This window comes from Denticeps clupeoides, chromosome 3 (genome assembly GCF_900700375.1).
Source record: "Denticeps clupeoides chromosome 3, fDenClu1.1, whole genome shotgun sequence".
NCBI lineage: Eukaryota > Metazoa > Chordata > Actinopteri > Clupeiformes > Denticipitidae > Denticeps > Denticeps clupeoides.
In genome coordinates, this window is record NC_041709.1 from 1,573,791 (window position 1) to 1,598,042 (window position 24,252).

General features: G+C 44.4%; 1 protein-coding gene across 5 annotated transcripts in view; it reads right to left on the bottom strand.

Moving 5' to 3' along the window:
* palm2akap2 (PALM2 and AKAP2 fusion) overlaps positions 1-24,252 on the bottom strand; it is a 66,928-nt gene that overhangs the window by 25,140 nt on the left and 17,536 nt on the right. For all 5 annotated transcript variants that reach the window (XM_028971045.1, XM_028971046.1, XM_028971047.1 and 2 more), the window contains 7 exons: positions 21,236-21,316; positions 18,745-18,875; positions 12,489-12,603; positions 12,336-12,357; positions 11,153-11,254; positions 9,750-10,436; positions 3,927-3,988 (listed from right to left, as the gene is read on the bottom strand). In XM_028971045.1, the coding sequence (XP_028826878.1) occupies positions 3,927-3,988; positions 9,750-10,436; positions 11,153-11,254; positions 12,336-12,357; positions 12,489-12,603; positions 18,745-18,875; positions 21,236-21,316 (1,200 nt within the window). The remainder of the gene's footprint in view (positions 1-3,926; positions 3,989-9,749; positions 10,437-11,152; positions 11,255-12,335; positions 12,358-12,488; positions 12,604-18,744; positions 18,876-21,235; positions 21,317-24,252) is intronic.

Consider the following 24,252-nt stretch of genomic DNA (forward strand, 5'->3'; position numbering starts at 1 on the left):
TTACAGGGACAGTCCCCCCTGGAGACACTGGAGACACTTAAGTGTCCTGCTCAGGGACACGATGGTAGTAAGTGGGATTTGAACCTGGGTCTTCTGGTATATTGGCGAGTGTGTTACCCGCCAGGTTACTACCAGCCCAAGTCCTGTAATGTCCGCGCGTATTTCGTCCGGCATCCGTACGGGTGAAGCCACCAAGCGAGTGGAGCCACGTGACACTTCGGGCCAAAAGGACCATGTGACTCCTTCCATTACAGCGCAGGCAGGCTGCCCAGAAGCCAACAATCTTCTTACTTCCCATTAAGATATAATGTCAGAAAGCAACACCTGTTCACCTGATAACAGTTATGTCCCGGTGGCTGCCTGTGTGTATAATTGAAAAGAAACAGAGCGGGTGAATAATTTGTGACGCGTGTCAAGCGGAAGCCAAAATAGAAACAGAACTGTGTTGTTTTGGAGCACGATTAAAAAAAACCCGACGCCCGGAATCTTCCACCGTGACCTGGTGGAACTCGATACGGACCAGCCACCAATCCAGAGAGGACGATGCCGGGCCACTGAGCGCCCCAGCTGGAATGTCACAAAGCCTTTCTTTCCCGTTTGTCTGCAATGGACGCTTTGCACGTCCCGTCCCCCCAGTGTCTCCCCTTGCGTGGCTGGTCCAACTTTCACGACGTCAAGGACACGTCCAGAAGTGGCCTTCCTCGCTCAGGGGCGTGGAGTGCACAGGAACCGGTGAGGAAATGTGGAATGTCCCGTAAAACTGTCACCCACTAACATTTTCATTTCACCGTCATTTTACTGCCACATGTGACTGCTGATGCCAGTTCAGGACTTTTTAAGACAAACTCCACTCATTCCAAAAATTGGTATAATGCTTCTTTTCAACCAAAGTAAAAGAAACCATGTTGGAATGGTTAAACTAGAACTTTTAATCTTGCACACTTTGCATTAGTAGTAGACCTGGCAACAGGTTCGGACCTGAAGCTCCTTTTTGTCCGGGCATCTAGCAGCCTGGACCGAAGCTGTTCTTTTTTAGAAATGACTCCGCTCTGCTGCTCCATCTGGGTTAGCTGTCGGAGGGACACTTTGGTTTTCGAGGTGACAAAATCAGCAGCATAAAGAAAAAAATGTGCATGTCCAGAGTGTTTTTTGGAACCCACTGGAAGATGACAAAGCCGATAATAAAACGGAGAATATGGTCTGAGGGGCACAAAAGGGCAACTTCACATCTGATAACAAAACAGCGGAAGCCACCAGAAGCACGCATGCCATTCACACCCAGACACGATATTCGGGGTGCATCACGCAGACCTGCATGTGAGTTCGTGCTGCACTGTGTGCACGATTCAGCCGCACAAATAATGCAAGTTTGCAACGAACACCTTCGGGCCCCGAGTTCGACGCGAACTCCCGCTTGTATGTTATCGCATGCTGTGACACTGCCAGCCGCGACAGTCCACAATGCGCAAACGCAGTGGCACAGCCGCCACCTGATTATCGATCACCGATCGGGGTGCGCGCCGCATGCGGCAGGTCGCGTTCGCGCCACGTCGCCAGCCACGTTACCTGCGTGAGTTGTCGATGGTGCTGCGCTAGTGCCCTTGGAGGAGGAGGAGGAGGAGGAGGAGAGCTGGACGGCCGGCGCGCTGCTGCAGTTCCCCCTCGGATGACATTGAACGTTTTTACGCGCGTAGGAGTAGGAGGGCTCGCAACATGGTTGAGGGATCGAAGCCCGAGAAATAGAGAGAGAGAGATAGGAGAAGAAGAGAGAGAGAGGGAGAGAGAGAGAAAGGAGAGATTCTATATTCTACCTCTCTCTCTCTCTCTCTCTCTCCCTCTCTCTCTCTCTCTCTCTCTCTCTCTGCGCCCTGCTGAATAATGAATGGACGGTGGAGACCTGGAGGGTTCTCTCCCGTTCCGGGGCGCACGGCGACACAATGAGCGCACAGCTCCGCTCGGGTTACCGCTCCCCTATTCAGCTGCGCAACAATCCGGCCCCCCATCCTGCTTTTGTGTCCCCCCCCCTTCCCTCCTGGTCCCCTCTCTGCCGGGCGGGGGGGCAACAATTGTCAGTGAGTTTAAACAGAAAGAAAAAAACAATAAAACCTGATTAGAGGAAACGGTTCGAACATTGAGGCATCCGAGGCATGTGCAGGTCGATCCTCCAGATAATAATAAAAAAAAAGATCCATCCCGCCCCGGCGACATGACTGCTGGGTAAATCGTGACATTCCTCGCATACTTTCCCCATCGCGCTTCCTCTGCAGGGCCTTGGAAGGTTGGCCCTCCCGGAGCGCACTTTTTCTGGAAGTGACGGGTGGGGGGTTCGGTTCGGTCCACTAGTGCACAAAAAATGTCAATGCTGATACTTGGAATGACCCCAAAGGGCCCTCAAAAAGATTCAACTACAAAACGCACACAATTTATTATAATTAAATAAAAATAACAATGTGGTTGCAACTATTTGCAACATTTACTATTATAGACGTGTGTATGTGTGATGTCAGAACAACAAGGTGCCCAGACGACCCAGAAGAGCTGCAGATCTGGAGACGATACGACCCAGCTGCTTATACCGTCACAATCTGTTCACTTTCAATCCACAAAATGTCCACGTCCTGCCTTTACAACCAATGCGAATCACCTCTCAGTGGTCATAATGTTGTGGCTGATTGGTGTACAAGCACAGATGCACACCGGTCAGTATGAGGCCTAAACCAATTTCAAAAAAGGTGAACCCGTGAACCACAGTTCACAAAAATCCTGCCACGTTCAAACGTCATCACCACGTGTAACGTGCGCAGAAGCAAAAACATAAAAACACAAAACACACAAAAACATAAAGAAAAGCATTTTTTTCGGCTTCCCTGTCTCATTCGCAGGGGTGCAGCAAATCCAATCGCTAGTCTCGATTTTAATAACATCTCGCTGAACATTATCATCTGTTGCCATGGGAGCGATGAACCAACGAGACAAGGACCTGACAACTACATGGCAGCATGAAATGAAAATATTGTTTGCTTTTTTTTCATCAGGTGACAACAACTGCCTTCTTTTGCTCAAGAAATATTAGTAATAAACGACAAGAGTCAACTAGGGTGGGCCATTTATATGGATACACCTTAATAAAATGGGAATGGTTGGTGACATTGAACACATTTCTTGTGAAATTACCAATAAATTTGATGTGTCACATGACCCTCTTCCTATTGAAAAAACAAAAGTTGGATCCAAGATGGCCGACTTCAAAATGGCCACTATGGTCACCACCCATCTTGAAAAGTTTGCCCCCCTCAAATATACTAATGTGCCACAAACAGGACGTCAATATCACCAACCATTCCCATTTTATTAAGGTGTATCCATATAAATGGCCCACCCTGTACATCTCTGCTTGTTTAATTTTTCATCCATATCCTTCCATCTCTATCTCCCTCTGTCTCTCTCACACACACAAGCCCACACACAATGAGTTTCCTAAATCACTTTGACAGTGCAATTCATTCGTAACCCTTGTTTTCTAATTAAGGAAGAGGCCAGCAATGATAATAGTATCCAAGAAGCCCATTAATGTCCCTTTCTGTCATGTAGTGTGTTTGCCAAAGGACTCAAGCCAAACTCATTTCTTAAAATGCATCTCCCTAGAATAGCTTACAGTTATAGAATTATCGTTGTCTGTTTAACTCGATTCTAGCGAGGTCCTGCAACTTCTCACGTAATCACTGGCTTTAATTCACCCAACACACAAAAAACAGAATTTAAATGGGCCAGTATTTGAATCAGAAAATCTGGGTCGGCACTGCAGTGTTCTGCACTACATATTTGTGCATTTTCTTGTATTTTCCACAAGTTTTAATCAAACCACAGCTCAGGGCAGGTCGGCAAAAGTTTCATGGTACAACACACATGAGGAGCAGGGAACTCACATGATACGTGAATGTGGGACGGCCAGACAGATCTCCGTTCTCAGCTGTAGAAATCGCAGTACCTAGAAGAAGAAAAAAAGTATGTAAGAGCATGTAACCTGACATATCTATCTATCTATCTATCTATCTATCTATCTATCTATCTATCTATCTATCTATCTATCTATCTATCTATCTATCTATCTATCTATCTATCTATCTATCTATCTATCTATCTATCTATCTATCTATCTATCTATGACATGTGAATTGGAAAGGATTTGCTTTTTGGCCCATTGCAGTTGCCATAGCTGCAGGGATGGCTGCCTGAACGCGGCCCACGTGCTCAGTGCAGAGGTTAGGATTGTGTTACTGCCGCTGCAGTGGGCCGTGTGGGAGTGCAGGACACGTACGAAAGCTCCCCCGCTTTCTGCACGTGCTCGCTCAGCAGACTGCTGGGTGTTTTTACCGACTGTCATCCATGACTTATTATTTATGATTTATGCCGTGCACATTAATCAGGTTTAGATTTGTATGATCCACCGGCCTTGACTCTGATCTCTGCACATTGGTCTCCACATTGGTCTTCTAAATGTCCAACCCCGGGCCCATGTCTGCATTTGTTTTAGTCTCCGAGCATAAACAGGCTTCTAATAATACAGACGGGCTGCGTTTATGCCCTCTGTATTTATCCCTCCAATGCGCGAAACAGCTTTTGTCAGCATCCCCTCCCACCTCAGATTCCAGCGCGTTCTCACATTCACCATTTGTAATTAGATCAGAGAAAAGCCGTCTGGTTCAGACCTACATGCTCCCTGTAATAGCATCAGCGCAATTTAGCCCTTTTGTGTGTGTGTCACATTGAAATCCTGGTTTTTAATGTACAGAACCCAGAAATAGTTAATGGCAGAGGTTTTCATGAAACCAGCAATCATGTTGGTTTCATAGTCATCATTAGACCCTTTTGATGATGTAGTGTTTCATTGAATATTTTATTATATCTTAATACAACAACTACCTTAATTACATTTGAAAAAAAAAACACAGATCTTATACAGTAATAAACCGTACAAGCGAGAAATGCTAATAAAATCATTGCAGTCACTATAGCTTTAAGTAGTCAATTATATAGCAGTAATTATTAATCCCCTTGTTATATTACCTATTGCAGAAATACTTTCTAATAAAATAACAAGTTGATTCTGTTTGTCCATTAATTAGCATAGCTATATGATGATGTGTGACAAATGCTAATTTGCTAAAAAAAAAAAAAACTCCACATTACTAATAATAATAATTAAAATAATAATGTTTTAATCCACTAATTCCAAAATAAATAATACAGGGGTGGGTTTGGCATAGTTTCATCAAAACTGTGACATTAGTAAAAATGCAAGCAAGGGAAGGAGAGAGCAAATAAAATGTTAGCTAACTGCTCACATGTTGGCATAATGTCGATTTACTGACTTGTTCTTTTTATTTGATGGATCCTAATTCAGTCCAGTACTGGTTTACCTGAGTAAGCACCAAATAAGTAACAAGAAATAACGTGTGTCTGAATAGCAACATGTTTCTATTTAATTTCATTCCTGCGATTAGCTTTAAAAGTGTTATTTCACAATGAAACTCATTTTTAATTCCAGTAGTAAACAATAAATCAGCACGTATACATCATTATATAATAGAACAATGAATGCCATTATTGTACTAGTAATATTAATGTTATGTCATGTAATGCATATGGAGTCTGCCATGAATTCACTTCAAGGGCTTTACGCATTAAACACAGTGACAAATTTGTCCTCTGTATTTTACCCATCACCCTGAGTGAGCAGTGGGCAGCCATGACAGCCATGACAGGCGCCCAGGGAGCAGTGTGTGGGGACGGTGCTTTGCTCAGTGGCACCTCAGTGGATCGGGATTTGAACCGGCAACCTTCTGATTACGGGGCCGCTTCCTTAACCGCTAGGCCACCACTGCCCCAAGAAAATAGCACAATCTTTAAAGATGTTTACAGTTTGGAGATACTGACCTGCACGTCCAGAATGAGGAAGAAGCATGTGTGAGAGTTGTCAACCGCTTTAAAAATCATGTTCCGAACGACAAGTAATAACACGACAACAGTAGTCAGTTTCTGCTGTTCTTTCTAGGTTGTATCTATGTAAATCCTCAATCTATCGAACAAGCCCCACACCACGCTTAGCGGGAAGCGCTGTGCTTAGAGACAGTTAGAAAATAGTGCCCCGATTGTACTGTGGTTTTAAATAATTTAAGACGGAATTTGATTGATCTATGCATGGAGGAGATACCTCAGAAGCACACTTGTCTTCCATCCCATGGAGTCCGTGCTTAAAATGAGTTTTTGAGTGCCGTAGAAAGAGATTTGCAGCGTTGGCATGCAGGTGTGTGAAGGCCTAACTGCTTTCAGGAGCTTTGAGTAGTGGACGGAGAGGCAGGCAGCGAGAGTTACGCGACAGGCCTGTGTGGAGTTAGTGCTGCTGGGCCACAGGGGACGCAGCCGACCCAGCGGGAGGGAGAGAGCAGTAGTAACAGTGCCCTGGTGATGAAGAGTGAGTTAGAGAAAGAACCGCAGCACAGAACAGGACACAGGATGGGTCGGCACAGTGAAAAAAATGCTGTTTATTTGTCTAGGTTTACCATACAAAGGGAAAGCCACTGTTACAACATGGCCGTTGGCAGTTTGCACTGAAGTGAGTGTGGTGGTTGAGGAACAGAGAGAAAGAGGGAGAGAGAAAGGAAAATAGATGGAGATTCATAGTGTGATTATGAGAACCTTAAAGGAAAAAAAAAGAAAAAAAGAAATAGGAACATTTAAAAAAATTACACTTCAGTTTACAAAAATACACCAGTTTCAAATCTCAAAGCACAGCGGTTCCATGGCAACTTGGTTTCACTCCATTTAGCTTAGACAGGCGTTGCACTAGAGAAGCTTAAGTACATCATTTGGCAGTGTGTGTGTGTGTGTGTGTGTGTGTGTGTGTGTGCATGTGAAAACTGTGTGCTAGACAACATCCCGACTCTAACAAGGGCATCAATTCTTTAGTGCTCCTTAAGTAACTCTGGGTGAAGCACAATCGGTTAATCTTTATAATGCAAAAACAATGACTTTAAGCAGATAAAGCATGCAGAACACCAAATAACATTGTGTGCTGAAAAGTGCATGCATAGATAAAAAAAAGAAAAATAGCTCAATCTGTAATTTTGCAGAAAAAGACAGAAATCGGCACCCAGAAATCTTCTAAGTCACTGCATTTGTGTGCTTACGGTTTTCTTTGTGCCTTGTACTGAAGGAAACCTGAAATCTGAATTTAAAACCTTCCTTCCGATGGGAAATATTTGCAGCAGGCTAAATGTAATGCTGCGCTTGGCAGTAACAGTGCTCACTCTTCATTAGCTGGCTTGAGGAAACTTGAATATTGTGTAGACACAGTTCTCTTACACACCACTGGGTTGCTATATGTGCACATAACATATTTTACATATTCTGAATGCACACATAATTTGCATTTTTGCTCTTTCATTTTTAACAGTAATGATATAATGCCATTAGATAATAATTGAGAGTCTGATTGACAGGCTTCTCCAGTCACACCGTCTTCTGCCTAATGGGTACATTAGTCACCTGATGTTTGCAACTGTGTTTATTAAAAAAAAAAAAACCTGATCAATGATGAGTATGGATTGCTTTCACCTGTAGAATGTCTGAAGAGCACTAGGATTTAAATGAGGTTGATTTCGTTCATGAATATCCAGTCCTGTACGGAATAAAAGCAGCCTCTCGAATATTCAAAATGTAGAGCAATGATACAAGGAAAGGGGTGGGAGTGGTGGCATGAAAGATGGCACTTCGATCATGTAGTTCCTAACCGCTGTTCACCTGTCAAACCCAAATATTACCCAATTGTAGATTGGGAAAGAAATAACGCAAGTCTTATTGTTTGACCTTTTTGCATACACAAGGCCATGGCACGTGTATCCTGGGAGGAAGTGTCGAGATTGATCACAGCAAAAGCAGGTGATATTAGTGGAAGAAAAAGTGAAAAATAAATATTCTAATAGTGGGTACTAGAACTTCCTGTTTACATGAGCACGTGTTGTGTATTATATATATTTATATCACTTTTGGATACCAACCTCTATATAAATATATGTGGAAATTAGCACTCATAAAGAGCATATTTACATTCTTTATTTACAGGCATTCGCTGTGTGTACTACTTCTCACCAGTGGGAAAGAGTTTGTCATTCAACCTTTGATCGGAGTGGGATATTTGTGAGAGCCATGTCTGTAATCTCTATTCACACATTTCCCTCACATTGCAGCAGAGGACGATGACAGAAGAAATAAAAGAAAATGCCACATTTGAAGCAAATATCATAGCATGCCTGGTACCGTCCAGTAACAACATGTTGCGAGATCATGAAGTTTTTCCGCTGGAGATTACAAAATGGCACTAACTTTGCTTGGCAGCGTTTACTTGGAGGGGGATCTGCATGCAGGACTGTGGGATGACCACAATAAATTCATTCTCACCCATCAAACAGCTAGGGGGCTGTAAATGAATATTGTAAATTCCAGTTGTATATAACTGAATTTATTCTCTGTCCTCAACAAAGGTCCCAAAATAGTTAGCACCAGGTTAACCATACATGTAAACTAGGACCATGATGCATCAGGACCATGGCTTTTATGATGAAAAAATATTGTTCTTAAGCAAAAGACAGTGCTTCGCTAGTCCAGAGTAAAGGGTATACAGTGTACTGTTAATTATTATTAATATTGTTATTAATCACATTAGCTTTCTTCTTAATGTAGTGTAGTGTAATGTCTAAAACTATGCATATTCTACAGAATCTGTCTTTGGCAGCCCATAATAGTGGGCTCAGAATCAATCACATCTACATGATGTAGTGAAGATGGTAGGTTGACTTCAACCAGCTCTTCATCTCAAGGAACCAGCCAACCAAACTTCTGAAGACACACACTACAGGGGCCCATAATGCTAGCTTTGTCCCAGGCTGAAATCAACGTTTCAATTGGCAGTTGTGGTCTAAAAGGCACCCTGCCTCAGTGTACCGTATCAACACAGTCATACCTTCCTAACCAAGGCAACCAGAGAGCTCATGGCTCAAATCAATGGTTCAGCTTTAAGTGGCTGAACCATTTTATCCCCTAAAAAGAAGTGAGGTGATGAAGACACCTACTTATGGGAAAAAAAAGAAAGGAAAAACATTCAGAAACATTGGCAAACTCTGAAATTGACCTAATGGTACATGAGAATACAGAGGCACAGATATCAAGGCAAATGTCTTCCAGAAGAGTCCGCCCACCTGGAGGAGAGTTTGCTTTTTATCGTGGTTACCATGGTCGGGACAGCAGACAAACCCAGGTTCTATGCTGCATTAAGGCCACTGGACAATGCTGGATGTGAACGTATTCGCTATCCTACGACGCTACGCCGCGTGAAGCTGCCCTGGGTTTACGGCTTCCCTCTCCGAATCGTCATTATTGATGGCGGCTAAACGGTTCGCCTCCTTCCTCTGTGGTCGTGCGTTTGTCCAGTGGGCGTGATGCTACAGACCTCCCCCCTACCCCTGTTTACACCGGTGCATCTGTGAAAGCAGGTCAGAGGAGACAGAACAGAACAGTGTGCTTTGCTCCAGTCACAGAGTTTGGGGGTGCTGTTAGTAACAAGGGGAGACGTGGGTTGTTGTTGGGGTTTTTTTTTAAGGGGAGGAAGTGCTCCAAGGTCGGGAGAAAAGAGAGCGGGAAAAGAGGTCACATGACAGTGCAGCACTGGCAGCGCTTTTTCTTTTCAATACCTGTGTCTGGAAGTTCTTTTGTTGCTGCGCTCTCGTCCTTGCCTTCAGAGCTCAGTTCGGTGCTGTCGGACAGGGGTCTGCCCGAGACCAAGTCCGCCGCGTTGCCATCCATGGTGGAGATGTCGGTGACTGTCTTCTCACGCAGGGACTTCTCGTCGTCCTCGTCGATCAGCACAATTTCGGCCTTGATGGTGCCGTCGAAGCCCAGCAGCTTCTTGGTCTCCTCCTCATCCTCCACGCTGTGGTAGCCCATGAAGATCATGGTCACCGGCTTTTCAGTCGACGCCTCGGGCGCCTCCGCCACCTCCTCGTCGTACCTGGACTTTCCCTGCTGCCCACGCACCATCTCAAGCTTGGCCTCCTTGTGTAGCGTCTGCTCCCTCAGGACAGGCGGCGTGACCTCATGCTCGGCAGGGGTCACGGTGACCCTGCCTGCATCGCCCCGGTGATGAGGCTGGCTCACCCGCTGCATCAGTTCGTCCACCTCCGAGGTGCTCCAGGGGTGGATGCCGTTCTCCAGGGTGGCGGTGCCCCCCGAGTGCACCTCGTAGACGACCCTGTGCCCGTCATCGTAAACTTTGACGCCGCGCTGATGGACCTCTTCTGGGGTGACGGGGGAGGCCGACAGAATCTTTGTGCCCCCAGTCTTCCTGTCTTTTTCCACACTGATCTCCATGGCATACAACGCTTCAGACAGAATCAGAAATTATATATATTTTTTTATTAAAATTCTTTTCCAAATGACATGAGCAAAGTGCCATTCATTAGCACACTTCCCCAATGAGCTCTTAATGAGCTAAAATTGCTTACAAATTGCTCCATCACTGAATATTCCAATGAACCCCCCCGCTATGTGGCTGCCATTATCCACCATTCACATCCAACTTGTAAATCTGCGGCGATTTTTATCACGTTCATGACGCATTTTCTCTGGGTCACTATACAACGTTATGCTGCATATGGCTGGCTGCCGTGGACTGGATGTATAGGAAGTAAGAACTACATCCATGGAAGCAAACGGTAGCAGAAAGAAACCAGGATTCATTTGCATAAAAGCATAACATAAAAGCATTTTAATAAAAAACTACTATGTTTAGTGGATTGTTAAGTAACATTACATTCTGAATTAAAAAAAGGCAATGCACTTCAAAGGCGAGTATTATGTCGTTTTTAAGAACACATCTCCTGGTATTCTAGAACTTTACGGGTCAGTATGGGTCATGAGTTAACCCTAGTTCTAGATTTAAAGAGAACTTCAGCGGTGTACTCCGTTCAAAAACGGTTCCAGTCTAGGCTGAGTGTTGTTAAAGCAGACGTGTCATGGAGCCGAATGGGTACCCCTGACACCAGCCCCCCCCAAACAACTCCCTCCCCCTTTTTACCCCACCCCGCACAGCACCTACCAGGTTTCCTTGGGAGCTGCTTGTCCCCGAAAGCTGTGGCTGGTGCGCTGGAGTTCAGCTGAGGGAGGTCAGGGATCTGGGGACAGACGTAATTCACCGCATCTGTCGGGTGAAGAGCAGAGGAGGAAGTAAAACTGGACCCCTGCGTTCAAACGCACCCCCCCCACTCCACAACGCTCTCTCTCGCTGTTCCACCAGAGCAGCAGCTCACTGCTTAGGCAGCAAAAGCGGGACGAGTGCATTGCAGAGAACAATGTGGGTCCTCGGCCGGAGGGATTCCCTGTGAATAGGTGGATCAGAGAAAAACAAAGTGCGGCGTCACTGCCTTGTATTCCGTATTCAGCAATCCAGCTGAGGCAAGAGGGATATGGTCCAAGGGCCCCCGGCCCCCCAAAAGCAGTAGCCATGTGTGCGTGTGTGAATTATAACGTTTTAACCAGGGCATGTATCTAATTAACCACTCACAATTAAAACTAAACTCGCTCACTCACTTTCCATAATTGCTTATTCCTAAGCGCTCGTGACACATCCTGGGACATTGAGTGCAGGGTGGGGACACACTCAGGGTGGAAACTTAAGACTAAAGTGCGTTATAATATTTAAACCTATTACGGAGACAACTTTGAGAAAAAGTACAGAGAAAAAAACGCTTCTGTCTTAACCGTCTTTAAGTATTTAAAAAAGATCACAGTGATTACATTTGAAAGACCTGGTTTTAAACTATTTGTAAGTAGGTTAATGAAGATGTGTGTTAAATTCAAGGAAGATTCTGCTTAAGTGAGGTCTAATTTGTTCGGAGCTCCCATGATATGACATTTCTATGCTGATTGGAGCGAATGATTCCAGAAGGACACAAGCAAAGTGTCAGCATCTCAACACAACACCTATGGTCTTCCAGCTTCTGGAAGAATGGGGTCCGGTAGAGTGAAAGATTCACATTTATACTTATTTTTTTCCGTTCAAACTCTCACGTGTCTAAAGTATATACAGGTGATAAAAATGGCCGACCACAGCAGACCATTGAAATGCATGAGCAGTAACAATCCATTTGTAAACTGCAATTTACAGCCACAGTCTAAAATGAATTCCTTCAAAAGCATAAAGCAGATTTTCAAATTAAACACTCATAGATGTGCAGCATCAGGCCGTTGTATTGGAGGACAATGAGTTACGTTCTTCATACCTCCATCTTGGTTTAGGAGGCTCTGTGAAGACACAACACAGAAATAATATTAGTGCAGTGAAAATCCAGACCACTTTTGTGGTTGCTTTTTTTTTTTTTTTTGCAAACAAGATCAGTGTTTGAAATACTGTGGTAATTTTGTGGAATTCTTACTTTTTGCAGGTCTTCAATAGACCTCTCGGTTTCACGCAGCCTTTCTCTGAGGACCTGTTCTTTGGCAGATATCTGAGATTCTTCATTCTCCAGCAAACCAATTTCAGATTCCAGTCTGTGTGGGGAAAAAAACAGGAATAATTCAGGAATTCTTTACACTCATTATGGACTAACGAGACACACGTATACAGTTCAGATATAATTCACTTCAACTAGAGCACAGAGTTTAATTGTTTCATAATGAACACAAATTGAAAAAACAGCTGATTTGGCACATTTTAAATAGAAAATTAGAATTCAGCAGTGATATAAGATTTTTTTTATTTATCATTCATAATGCGTCCAGGTCTAGTGGCACAGGCAGGGAGGTTCTGCTTGTCGTTGTAACTGGTATTTCCTTCCATTACCTTCTTTTCTGCCCCATTTTTAAGCACTTTGTATTACTGTCTGCATGAAAGGTACAATATAAGTATAACCTGATTGACAGTTATTTGATTCAGAAATTCCCTTTTGCTTTCTTTACTACTGTTTGAGCACTGTTGGAGAGCAGCCTGTGGTCCAGACAAAATGTGGAAGCCAAACGAGCAAACAAAATATGTGATCAAAGTAAGAATTTTCATACTTTGTGCTGTCGGTAGTATAAAACAAATTTGTTCATATATTGGGGCAACCGAGTGAAATGAGGTAATGGTTTTGGCAACAAACATAAGATCTAAAATTTCACCCCCGCGTGTGAAAATTGAAATTTCCTCAAATACGCAATGGTGGAATCACAGAATTTTTTTCACACCATCTGTGTGTCTTTTGACAAGCAGCACTGTAGAGTGGAGAGAAGAGAGATTTCTGTGCTTTTCTGTCTAATTACCTTCCATCAGAAACACAACAAAATGATTCTCCCTCTGATCATACAATTTACATGGCTTCCATTATATATTAATAAAAAAACTAATTACAGTCATACCACAGTGTCTAGTGACAGTGTCTTGCAAATTATTGTGTTATTGTCATTATTGAGCACAACATATTGGCATTCCAGTTAATGTGTATTACGTATAGCTCAGCCATAATTTGAGGTTTGAATAGCTCATTAATCTAATAGGATGGGGGGTATTAATGCCAAATACCTTCACCTCTAATTGGCTCTGTCCCTTAATAATAACCGGTTACAGACGCATACTTTCAGCCCCCCAGGACTCGGGCCTTGGATATTCTTGATGTTGGCAGCCAATGAGGAAGCTGCAAGTGCAGGAACCTAGCGAGCCTCCACCCTAGTAAATTTCCTGCCATTGTTTTGATCGGTGAGGTCAGCAATAACAAAGGAGCAGGAGCCTTCCCACGATGCCAGCAATCCATCTGGAGCTTGCACTGTGTGTTTGAGGGGTGCTGCTACCACCAGGAACAAGAAGATGACTGCGAGTCCTTCAAAGACGTCCCATTGTCTCCTTCTCTGCCACTTGGCCTTGACAGAGATTGCAGGCTTGTGAAAACTGGGCCTCGGTCATGAACTCTTATTGGTCAGATTTAACAGAAACAAACAGAGGGACCTTCATCGGCTCCCTGTTACATGGAGTCTTCAGATTACACGACGGTGATAGTAACTGTTATTGTCCTTAGAGAAAGGGAGGAGGAGTCTTGTTTCACCTTGGCTGCATGGTGTGGGAAGGCACACACACACACACAGACACACACAAAAAAATCACTACCTGACAAATGGTGCAAGCGATGTTGGTGGGAGCGCAGGGCGCAGTTCCTGCCGCTGTCTGTTGAGATGCTGCGTCTCACACACACACGCAGGCAAAGATACTCGCACACAGACCGTTTATCATGAAGCCTCGACTCTTCTGTCCCCGCATGGACAGACGCTTTCCTGTTCTATGGCCTTTAGCACAGAGGCCCTGTTTATTTAGGGCAGATCTGAGAGAAAGTTCTGGGACACACGACTGCATGTTCCAGTAACCTTGCACTATGACACAAGATAGAAAGATCTAAAGGAGACAAAAAAGATCTATAATTTGCGAACAGCCTTTTGTGTGTGCGAAGATAAACAGCACATAATGAAAGTATTGGAACGTCCAGCAAACAGGAAGTGATTCAATCGTGCCATCTAGTGGTACAATAGTGAAGTTCTTGTGTGTGCATGAATGTGCGCATGAGCGTACCAGAGCACTTCTTAACTGAGTCATACTCACGTCTCTGTTATTACCCATTACGCGCACATATAAATCATGTACAAAGGGTCGGCAGTGATTCATTTAATTGAACGTAGTACGTTCCCGCTAGGCCCTTCCACACACCTCACTTCAGAGACTGAGGGTTGAAATATATCTGTACACGCTGGCATACGAAGAGCCAAAGAGCCTTGCGAGGAAAAACAAAAAGACTCAGAGGAAATCAATGCACCGTGCATGCACTGTAACGCAGCTTTAAACATGTCTGTCCAGCAGTGAGTAACATGCTTGTGCAGGGGAAGAAAGGAGCCACAGTCCCAATAACGGTATTATATTTAATAACTGCTAGAGCTGCACGCTTACTGATGGGAGAAAATGGGCCTCACAGAGTGAATGGAACAAAAGCTGGAAACAGAACTACTCAAAGTAATTATTATGGTAATAATATTTAAAATGCACGAAGCATGAAACCAAACAGAAACTGAAAGATTTAATCGTTAAAGATTTACCAGGATGTCATATTGGAAATCATTAGAGATGTTTCTATATTGTTACATGAAGTTAAAGCTAATTTAATTTGACATTTAACTTTAGCATTTGGCACGGATAGTTTTTTTTCCACAGATTTCACACTTTAATACATTTAATTTCACTGTCATGTTCAAGTGACTGTTCATTAGAGTTCTAAATAAGAATTTATATTATTTATATTGTTATTGTCATTGTTATTATTATTATAGATTGTTCTGAGAAAGAAGTTAGAATTTTCCAATGGGAAGAATGATCATGTGACTAATGACAGCCAAAGACTGACACATTACTGTGCTTCTTCCTGAACAAAAGCCGAAGTCAGAGTCGTTGATCTGTGTGTGGAGGAGAGGTGACCTCATGTCCCTGTTCGACGCCCACCCCTGGCTTCCTGTTCTTCACATCCCACTTCCTTTCTAGATGTGACATTATCTCCAGCCTGCCCTGATTAGCAGGAGCGGGAATGCGTTCCTGGTTCTTATGTCATGTGCAGGCAACGCTGCATCTCAACTGCATGATCACAGTTTGTGCCACACAGGCCAATAATGGCTTCCCTTCACCACCTTTATTCAATTAGTCAGCCAATGGGCCTCTGGGTCCATTTCCTCCACTTTCCCCAACAGAGACTGGGCTAATTAGTGGTACTTATACCAGGAACTCATGGTCCATTCTGGTGGACTGGTGGAACACAAACCCTTTCAGTCTGTTCAGAAAAGAATAGCTAGCGTGATACCAATTATGCTAAAGAGATGCAAATCGCACCAGTCACCGTAGCCTTGTGCTTACTCCAGGCCCAAAAATACACTGCATAAAGGCCAAGTCTCAATGAAAAAAGGGTCTGTGTGCATTAACACCTACACTGGGGCTAACAGAGCCTCACTGTCAGGCCAGTTAAAGGTGCTCTGTCACTGGCAGGAAAGCCCAGTAGCAGAGAGCACACAAAGGCTCAAAAGCTCAGAGGAGGCCTAATGCTGCTGATCTTGACACCTGATATAGTGTTTGCTATTACGGCTTTTCAAACTAACTCTCCTTTTCTTTTCCCTCCACAGCAACAGGACACATATTACGCCACGACTTCACCATATTAGGCCTTTCTGCCGCTCAGCAGGCCATACACTGGAGTAAACATGGTGAGGCCGAGGCATTTTACAGTCTTCTGCAGCCTGGACTGTCACGTCCATGCGGGCATGACGCGGCGGGTGAACGGAGAGGACGAAGAGTGACGAGGAATGAAGGACGCTTTCACCTGACATCACGGAACAGGGGTTTAATGGTGAATCACAGGACAGGGGAGACATCCGAGACGTAGACACTAGTGAACACGGAACATAACTTCAAAGACCTGACCGCGGACAGAAACGAACAGGGCAGCTTTATACAATTAACACAGGTGAAAACGATTAGGGAACATTACTCATGACAACAATGAAACTCCGGTCCGGATCCTGAACCGGACCGGAGTAACCCCCATTTCGGACCGGATCCTGACATGGACATCTCGTTTAGATAGAGCTTAGAACCCAGTGTCCCAAACTGGCCTTAAAGCTGCCTCCCCGGTCCTACCGGCTGCAGTGGGACAGCTACGTTCGGCTTGCTCTTTGTCACTGGAAAGTGTCTCGCGGTGTCCTTGTTTATTTTCGGGAGCCTGTACTGCGGGGTGCAAATTTGGAGCCGGGTCCCTCCCCCGTCAGCGCCCGGGCTCGCTGGCCTCGCTCCGAACGCGGAGGAGAGGAAAGGGCTGCCTCAGCCAGAAACGGTGGCGATAATTAGACCAAACAATACCCCCCACAGACCATTGTGCCGCGCCTCCCAAAATACCCCTCGAGTGTGCAGACAAGGACAAATCGCTGGACATCGGCCTTCAGAAAGCACTGCGCTTTAAACACGTGCACTCTTTAAAATAGTACCTCCAAAACTGAGAGGTTGTGATGCTAGAGCCTGTATTTCTATTCAGGGGCATCATATGATGCGCTATTGTAGTGCATAAAATTTAGTGTGTTATGGTGTTATGTGACGATGACACATACTGAGAATGTCATACTTCTGTTCTATCAGCACATGGACACATTCTGACCTGCCCGGAGGAAAAGGGACTGTTCCTCCCAGGTAGAGAAATTAAAATGATACTTGGTTTAGCCTAGTGGATAACACACTCGCCTGTGAACGAGAAGACCCCACCAACTACCATCGTGTCCCTGAGCAAGACACTTAACCCTGAGTGTCTCCAGGGGGGACTGTCCCTGTAACTACTGATTGTAAGTTGCTCTGGAAAAGGACGTCTGGTAAATGGCGTAAATGTCAATGTTCCCGATGATTGAAAAACATTCTCATGTCAACACAACAGAATGTTTCCACTTTAGAAATGTCATGTTTTACAGTGAAAGGGAAGCATTAGTTGTAATAGAGTTTATGGAAAACTGTTAAATTGGCACGATTGATAGAATGTTAATGCCCCCCCCCCCAGAGCAGTCTTTTTTTTATAGTTAACAGAATTTTAACGCAAGTTTTTGTGCAAAAAAATATTAAACATTAAATACAGTTGTGTGATTATTTGTCATTTCTGATGCAACTTGTTAACACCCTCTAAACTTCAAACGCTTACAGGGACGTGGAGCTCCATCATCTTGATGGACCCTCATTATAAATCACTTTGACGCCAAGACCCCCATTGATGAAGCCTGGATAAATGTTAGCATGCACAAATCCAATAAACCCTAATTATTGGAGTGGGAATTTTCACCACCGACAGCTGGGTACACTGGTGGATTTGGGGAGCAGCCATGGGCGCTGCACCACCCAACGAGGGGGAGGAACGCGCCTTTAATAAGAAGCCCTGTGGAGTCTGGTGGCTTTATTAGCTGGTGTGTGTGTGTGTGTGTCTGTGAGGGTGAGTGTGAGTGAATGTGTGTTCTGTGCAAATAGCAGCTCATTAGCCTTTAAGAGTAGCCAGAATGAATAATTTCTGTTTTACAGACCTGTTTTTCGGCAGAAGCCGCCCAGATGAAACTTATGAACCCCCGTTGTTGTTTTTTCCAGCTCTTGGTCTTATTTTACCACAGTTTACCAATGCAAGCAATCGTGCTAAAAGCATCTAAACTATTTGCACGTCTCAGTTTGGTCTCCATCCTGTCCCAAAAAATACATGCAGCAGATGTGATGTATAATGAGATTCCCAGATAACAGATGTCACCCTTTGAAGCTCTCAAGCAAACCAGAGGTACAAATCCTGGAGGTGGTCAAGGAAATGACATATATTTAGAAAGTGTTTGCTAAATGGACACCATTGCACAAAATGAAGCTCCCAGACATTTTAACTCACTAGCAGACAGTCAGCTGGTCATGTGGTGCTTTGAGAGTCACCATGGTGACCACAGAAAACAAACCAAGATTGGAAAAGATGGATCTAGAGAAAGCCTTTTGTTTGCAGGACCTAGTGAAACTTTGGTTAGTGATGGATGAAGGATTGGTATTTCACATCCTGGACCTTCACCAGCAGGATGAAACCTGTGATTAGTGAACGTATAAGCGTGTCAGAGGAAGGTCCCGAGAACATGGTTCACCTGTGGATGGCGTCCTCCAGCTTCTTGACGTGCAGCTCATCCTGCTCGACTTGTTTCCGGCGGCTATCCTCCTCCTCCTGCGTCATTGCCGAGGTGCCCTGCAGCAGCCATCGCTCTCGCATGGCCTTCGACTGTAGACACAACAGCCAAAAAAAGTAAGACAATTTTGAAAATGCTCCTCGGGGAAATATTAAAAATGAGTGTGTCACTCACTAAAACACCTTTTCTTATTCCTTTATTTAAGAAAGATTTTATTTAATATCCCATTTAATGTCTTTTAAACACTGCCCCAAAGGTTTAACAACGTACAATAAAGATTCTACTATAAGATCTACTATAAGTGTGTGTGTGTGTGTGTGTGTGCTCATGGCTTGTTTTTTTAAGCTCAAACAGGCTGTTTGGGAGACAGCTGCAGAAACCTTCTGTACCCCGGGACCCCTCACCCTGCCATCACCTATCCGCTCAGGTCAGCTGCGGAGCCACATGAATGTGCCTGATGAATTCTCAAGCTGTGAGAGGAATGTACCAGCAGACACTGAGAGACCTCCTGTCCTGTCCTCTCCTCTCCTCTTATCCGCCCATAGACATCCTGACTGCGAGGAATGCTGCACGCCGGGTAAATGTTGACGCAAGCGCAATGTACATTTATATACTGGAAGGAATGTCAGATTGACTTTGTCTCCATTTAATTCATTCAAGGGTCAAGTCAAGTCAAAATACCACTTTTTTCGAGCAAAGAACACTGAGCATGCTGGGATTGAGATTCCAGAGCTGGGACTGTAAACTAAAATGGTTTCACTAGACATTTTACAGCCAGGTCAAGTTTTCCGATATCTGTCCTCTTTCAGAACCAGGTTTCTGCAGCTGCTTCGTATGTCCCCAGACCGCCACCAAAATGCACACATTCTGCAACCAGGATGAGTTGCCACAATTTTGTAATGTGAGGAACAGCGTTTGAAAACTATGGTTATGACATGTTGAAATCCACAGTAGCAGTGGTGGTGGCCTAGCGGTTAAGGAAGCGGCCCCGTAATCAGAAGGTGCCAATGAGGTGCCACTGAGCAAAGCACCGTCCCCACACACTGCTCCCCGGGCGCCTGTACATTAATTTTTTTACCGGAAAGTATTCTAGGCAGAACGCGTAAATGTTGGCACTTTATATGGAAAAATCTATTTCCGTATTTTTAAGACGCACACATTGTTCACGTGAAAAAAAACAAAACGTTCTGCTTTTCTACAGTATATTTAACATCTGCATTTCAAAACAGGAGTTTGGCCTGATAAAGTCAGAGCATAAATTTGCACTGACCCTTATAAATAACGTATCCTTTACTGAACTTTCCTATGAGAACTACCCTCAGACTCCTTACACACACCCACTGCTAAACAAACAGTCCACTTCCTGGTCAGCCTCCTCGTTCCATTAGAGCAGCTCCTTGCCGGCTCCCTGCAGCTTTTAAATGTAAATTATACACGTGTATAAGAGCCAGGAGCTGCAGCAGAGTTCTACAGACTCAGCATTCATCCTATTGAAGTATTAGGAGGTGATTCATGGAGAAAGCGGCGCTGCGGGCCAGTTCTCCAGCGCTGTCTTCTCAGTAAACCTCCACTGTTTGCTCTCAGTCTCGGCCCAGTGTGCCGATGCCGCCTTTCTTCCCCGAGAGTCCCAGAGGCCGCCGCTTTATCAAATCGCCTCAGCCTCTGGCAGTGAGCACAAATTTCTCAAAAGAGAGGGCCTTCCTCCAGAGGGCCATGAAACAAAAAGTCTTTCAACTTTAAATTTGACTAAATTTGCTGTTGTGAAGTGTAATTGGCATAAAATACCGGGCAATTTAACATCTGGGTTATTTTCTGCAAATGAGGCAAGTCCTGTCTGTCTGATAACAGACCCAGGCAGAGATTCAGACATTTACTATCATGTTTCTCTCCCACACCGATCTGGGCTCTATTCATTTACATTTACAGCATTTATCAGACGCCCTTATCCAGAGCGACTTACAATCAGTATTTACAGGGACAGTCCCCCCCTGGAGCAACTCAGGGTTAAGTGTCTTGCTCAGGGACACAATGGTAGTAAGTGGGATTCGAACCTGGGTCTTCTGGTTCATAGGCGAGTGTGTTACCCACTAGGCTACTACCACCCTTCAGATTGAGATTCCGTACTAGATTGGGTTTTAGATGGACAGGCCAGTTCATAATGTTCATAATATTCTATTTACTCAGCAAACATTGGATTTGATATTTATGAAAATATTATTCATTATTAAAATGTTGTATTTAATTACATTCCTCGTTTTTTGAGGTTTTGGAGAGCGTCTTCATTCCAAATGGAACAAGTGGGTCCACTCTCCCTTCCACACTGCAGTCAATGGCCATGAAATATGGAGGCGCGCCACAGCCTCCCCCACTGAATGAATTTAGAATGTGTAGATCTTGCTTGCACATGTCATTCGGAGGAAATGTAGAATAGAACAGAATACGGGAAGATTACCCTGAGGTGCTGGAGCTGCATCACTAGGTCGTCCAGCTGCCGCCTTTTGTCTTCGATTTCCGCTTGTCGTTTTCTTTTTTCCTACAAAAGACACAGAAGAGATGTTTCTTTCCAGCCATGCGGTAAAACCCAGTTGTGAGCCGAACGCATTACAGACCGACCACATGTCGATGGTTGAGCTTCACATGGACATATAGCTACAGCCTACACACTTCTGCACTTCTGCACTCAAGTTGAAAGACACAGACTGGCGAGCAAGATGTGGTTGAATGAAAAAAGAACTTTATGTGAAAGTAACGCGTTTACAGCCGGAGTAACAATACTCGGCGGCGGTGATCGCGAGAGATGCCTCTGAACATGCCATTATGGAGATCCAAACACATACGCTCCCTCTCGGGGGGCGAGTTTACAAGTTGCGATATCCTGTGTTTAATGCCTCGCAGATTTCCATATCGCTGTTTGTTTCCCACAATTCCATCCGCCCCCGGGGTTGTTCAGATGGGACCAGTCCTAAATGGAAACCATGAGGATCAAAACCCACAGATTTCTTCGCTTTGCTCCAGTGAGTGACTCTTGATAGCACAAAAAAGAATCTGTAAACCACACATTTCCCAGATCCCCGGGCTCCATGTTGGAAACAGCAAGACCCCCCCTCCCCTCCGTAGCTGAGTTATTACAACCCAGTCTGGAATCAAATGAATTCCTAACAGCGTACTCTTCAAACTCTTCCTCCTCCCCTCCCTCTAGAAGCACTGAAGATGAATGTAAGATATGTTGCGCCTGCTAAAGGTGGAATATGTGCTCTGACTGTCATAAGAAAGGCATGTTTTTGGGCCCTGGAGACCAGGGTTTCATCCTGGGCATGGTGACTGTACCCTCCATTCACAGCAATATCTTCAATTTCGTGGTGGACATGATTGCATCTCCATTCCAGGGTTATGGGGGCTGGAGCACACTTCAGCAACCAGTTCTCCTGAGCTGGACTGAAGGAGGAAACGAGTAGTCAGGGGAAACCCATGTTAACATAGTGAAGAAGAAGCTCTGAAGAGGATTGAGCCCAGGCCTCCTTGTTGCAAGATAGCAGTGCTCAACCCAGCCTTGTGCTACCCTCTAATTATATCTACAAAATGTACCTTATTCACACTATTTTTACACATCAAACAGGAGGGAGGTTGTTTTGTCTGATTTGTGAGGGATCTCCATGGATACAAGAGCCAGTCACTACTGTCTAAACCAACAGGATGGGACTCACCGATGTTTCTGAAGCCCACAAATCTCTCTTTAAACAACATCCATGATACAGAAATCGTCTGTTCAAATGTATCTTTGATGACATTGAAGCTGGAGTAACTTTTTAAAAAAAAATTGGTTTATTGACCTGTGAGCAATAACCTCACCAAGCAAAAAAAATACATACGCGCCATTTCCAGAGGTTCATTGTGCAAAGTACAAAGTGATATGTTCATGAAGTTAAAGAGCCGTTCACTCAGAAATACTGGAGAAATTCTAGTAACAAAGTTGTGACAGAGATCGTGATTTGATTTAAAGATGAGAAAAAAAGAACAATACTACTTGCACATTGAAAAAGACAATGGCTTCAGTAATTATAGATCTATGAGGATACCGCAATGAAATAGACTAATTTCATATGCTCTGTGCCTTTGAAGCTGAACCCCAGCGCACCGAACCCAGTCCAGTCTTCTAATCTTAACTCTGGGGGCAGCCCAATAAAGACAAATGTTGGTGTGGGGGCGGTTTACAGGTTCCGCACCAATCTCAGCTCATGACTGCACATGTTGGACACAGGCACGATTCGTAGCACATTCCGGTCTGAGACGCTATATATATATATATATGTCCCCCTTGTGCAAACTTGTGGCCTTATGGAGTCCAGATGTGCAGAAAGAGGAAGCAGCCGTTAAAAAAGTGGTGCAACCTCTTCAAGCCTTATTCCCAGGATAGAAGAAACAACGTGCGGTTTTCTTCACAGCAGAATGGTCTCTTTCTGAACACTTTCAGCATTCAAACAGTATGATTTTCCGAGTTTTTATTAAGGTTCTACCACACATCCGGAGCAATCGAATCTAAACCCCACTATCCAGGTATTGAGGTGAGAATAGCGTCTCTGACAGCACGAGGTGAAGGACAAAGCTCAGCATCAGTGGGCTGGATTAGCTAATTGATGGTCCTATGGACACTGGGCCCTTTTCAGATCATTGACATCACGTTAGGGTCCAGCCACAGTTCCACAGCCGGCACCGAGCATCAGTTGTGAACTTGCTGCGATAATTGTCACCTTGGCAAAAGCACATGGCGAGGTCAACCTTCCTGCATGTGTTTTGACTCCTCAAAGGAAAACATCTCTACGTCTACGTCTTGGCCATTAACGCCACAGCCTATCTTACGAGGCCACGTCGCGGCTAAAAGGTGCTGCTAAACACATAAACTCAACACAATAAGTGTTCTCACTGCACTACCCACTGTGGAATATTGAAGATGTCATGCTGATCATGACTGATCACAGATTTAAACAATAATAACATCACAAGCCGCACCGGGACCCTGGAACACGGACCTGTTCTTATCAAAGCTGAAAAATAAATATCCCTGCAGAGTCTGGGCAGCCGAGGCAAGAGCCACTGGCAGGAACACCTCCTGGGGTGGTGGCTTCGCGTTTGATGAGGACACTGCAGCTGGACTGCACATAGGAGACAATTGTCTACTTTGTCACTAAAATTAGGGTGCAGCCAGCCAGTAAGGATTCTAAGTCATCAGGTTTCAGCTCCAGGTTTTACAGTGTTTCAGTGATCAAGTGTTTTTTTCATCCCATTGTATGGGATTGTATGGGAGTAACACACTGTTGTTCAAGCCTTTAAAATAGTTTTCTAGAAGCGAAAGACTAAAAAAGTGACAATGCTACCTCACCCAATAACACATAAAACTGGAGAACAATTACAGGACGCTTTTCTTCTTGACTCAGTGGGGACAACAAATCCCCAAAGAAATCTTTTTAAACG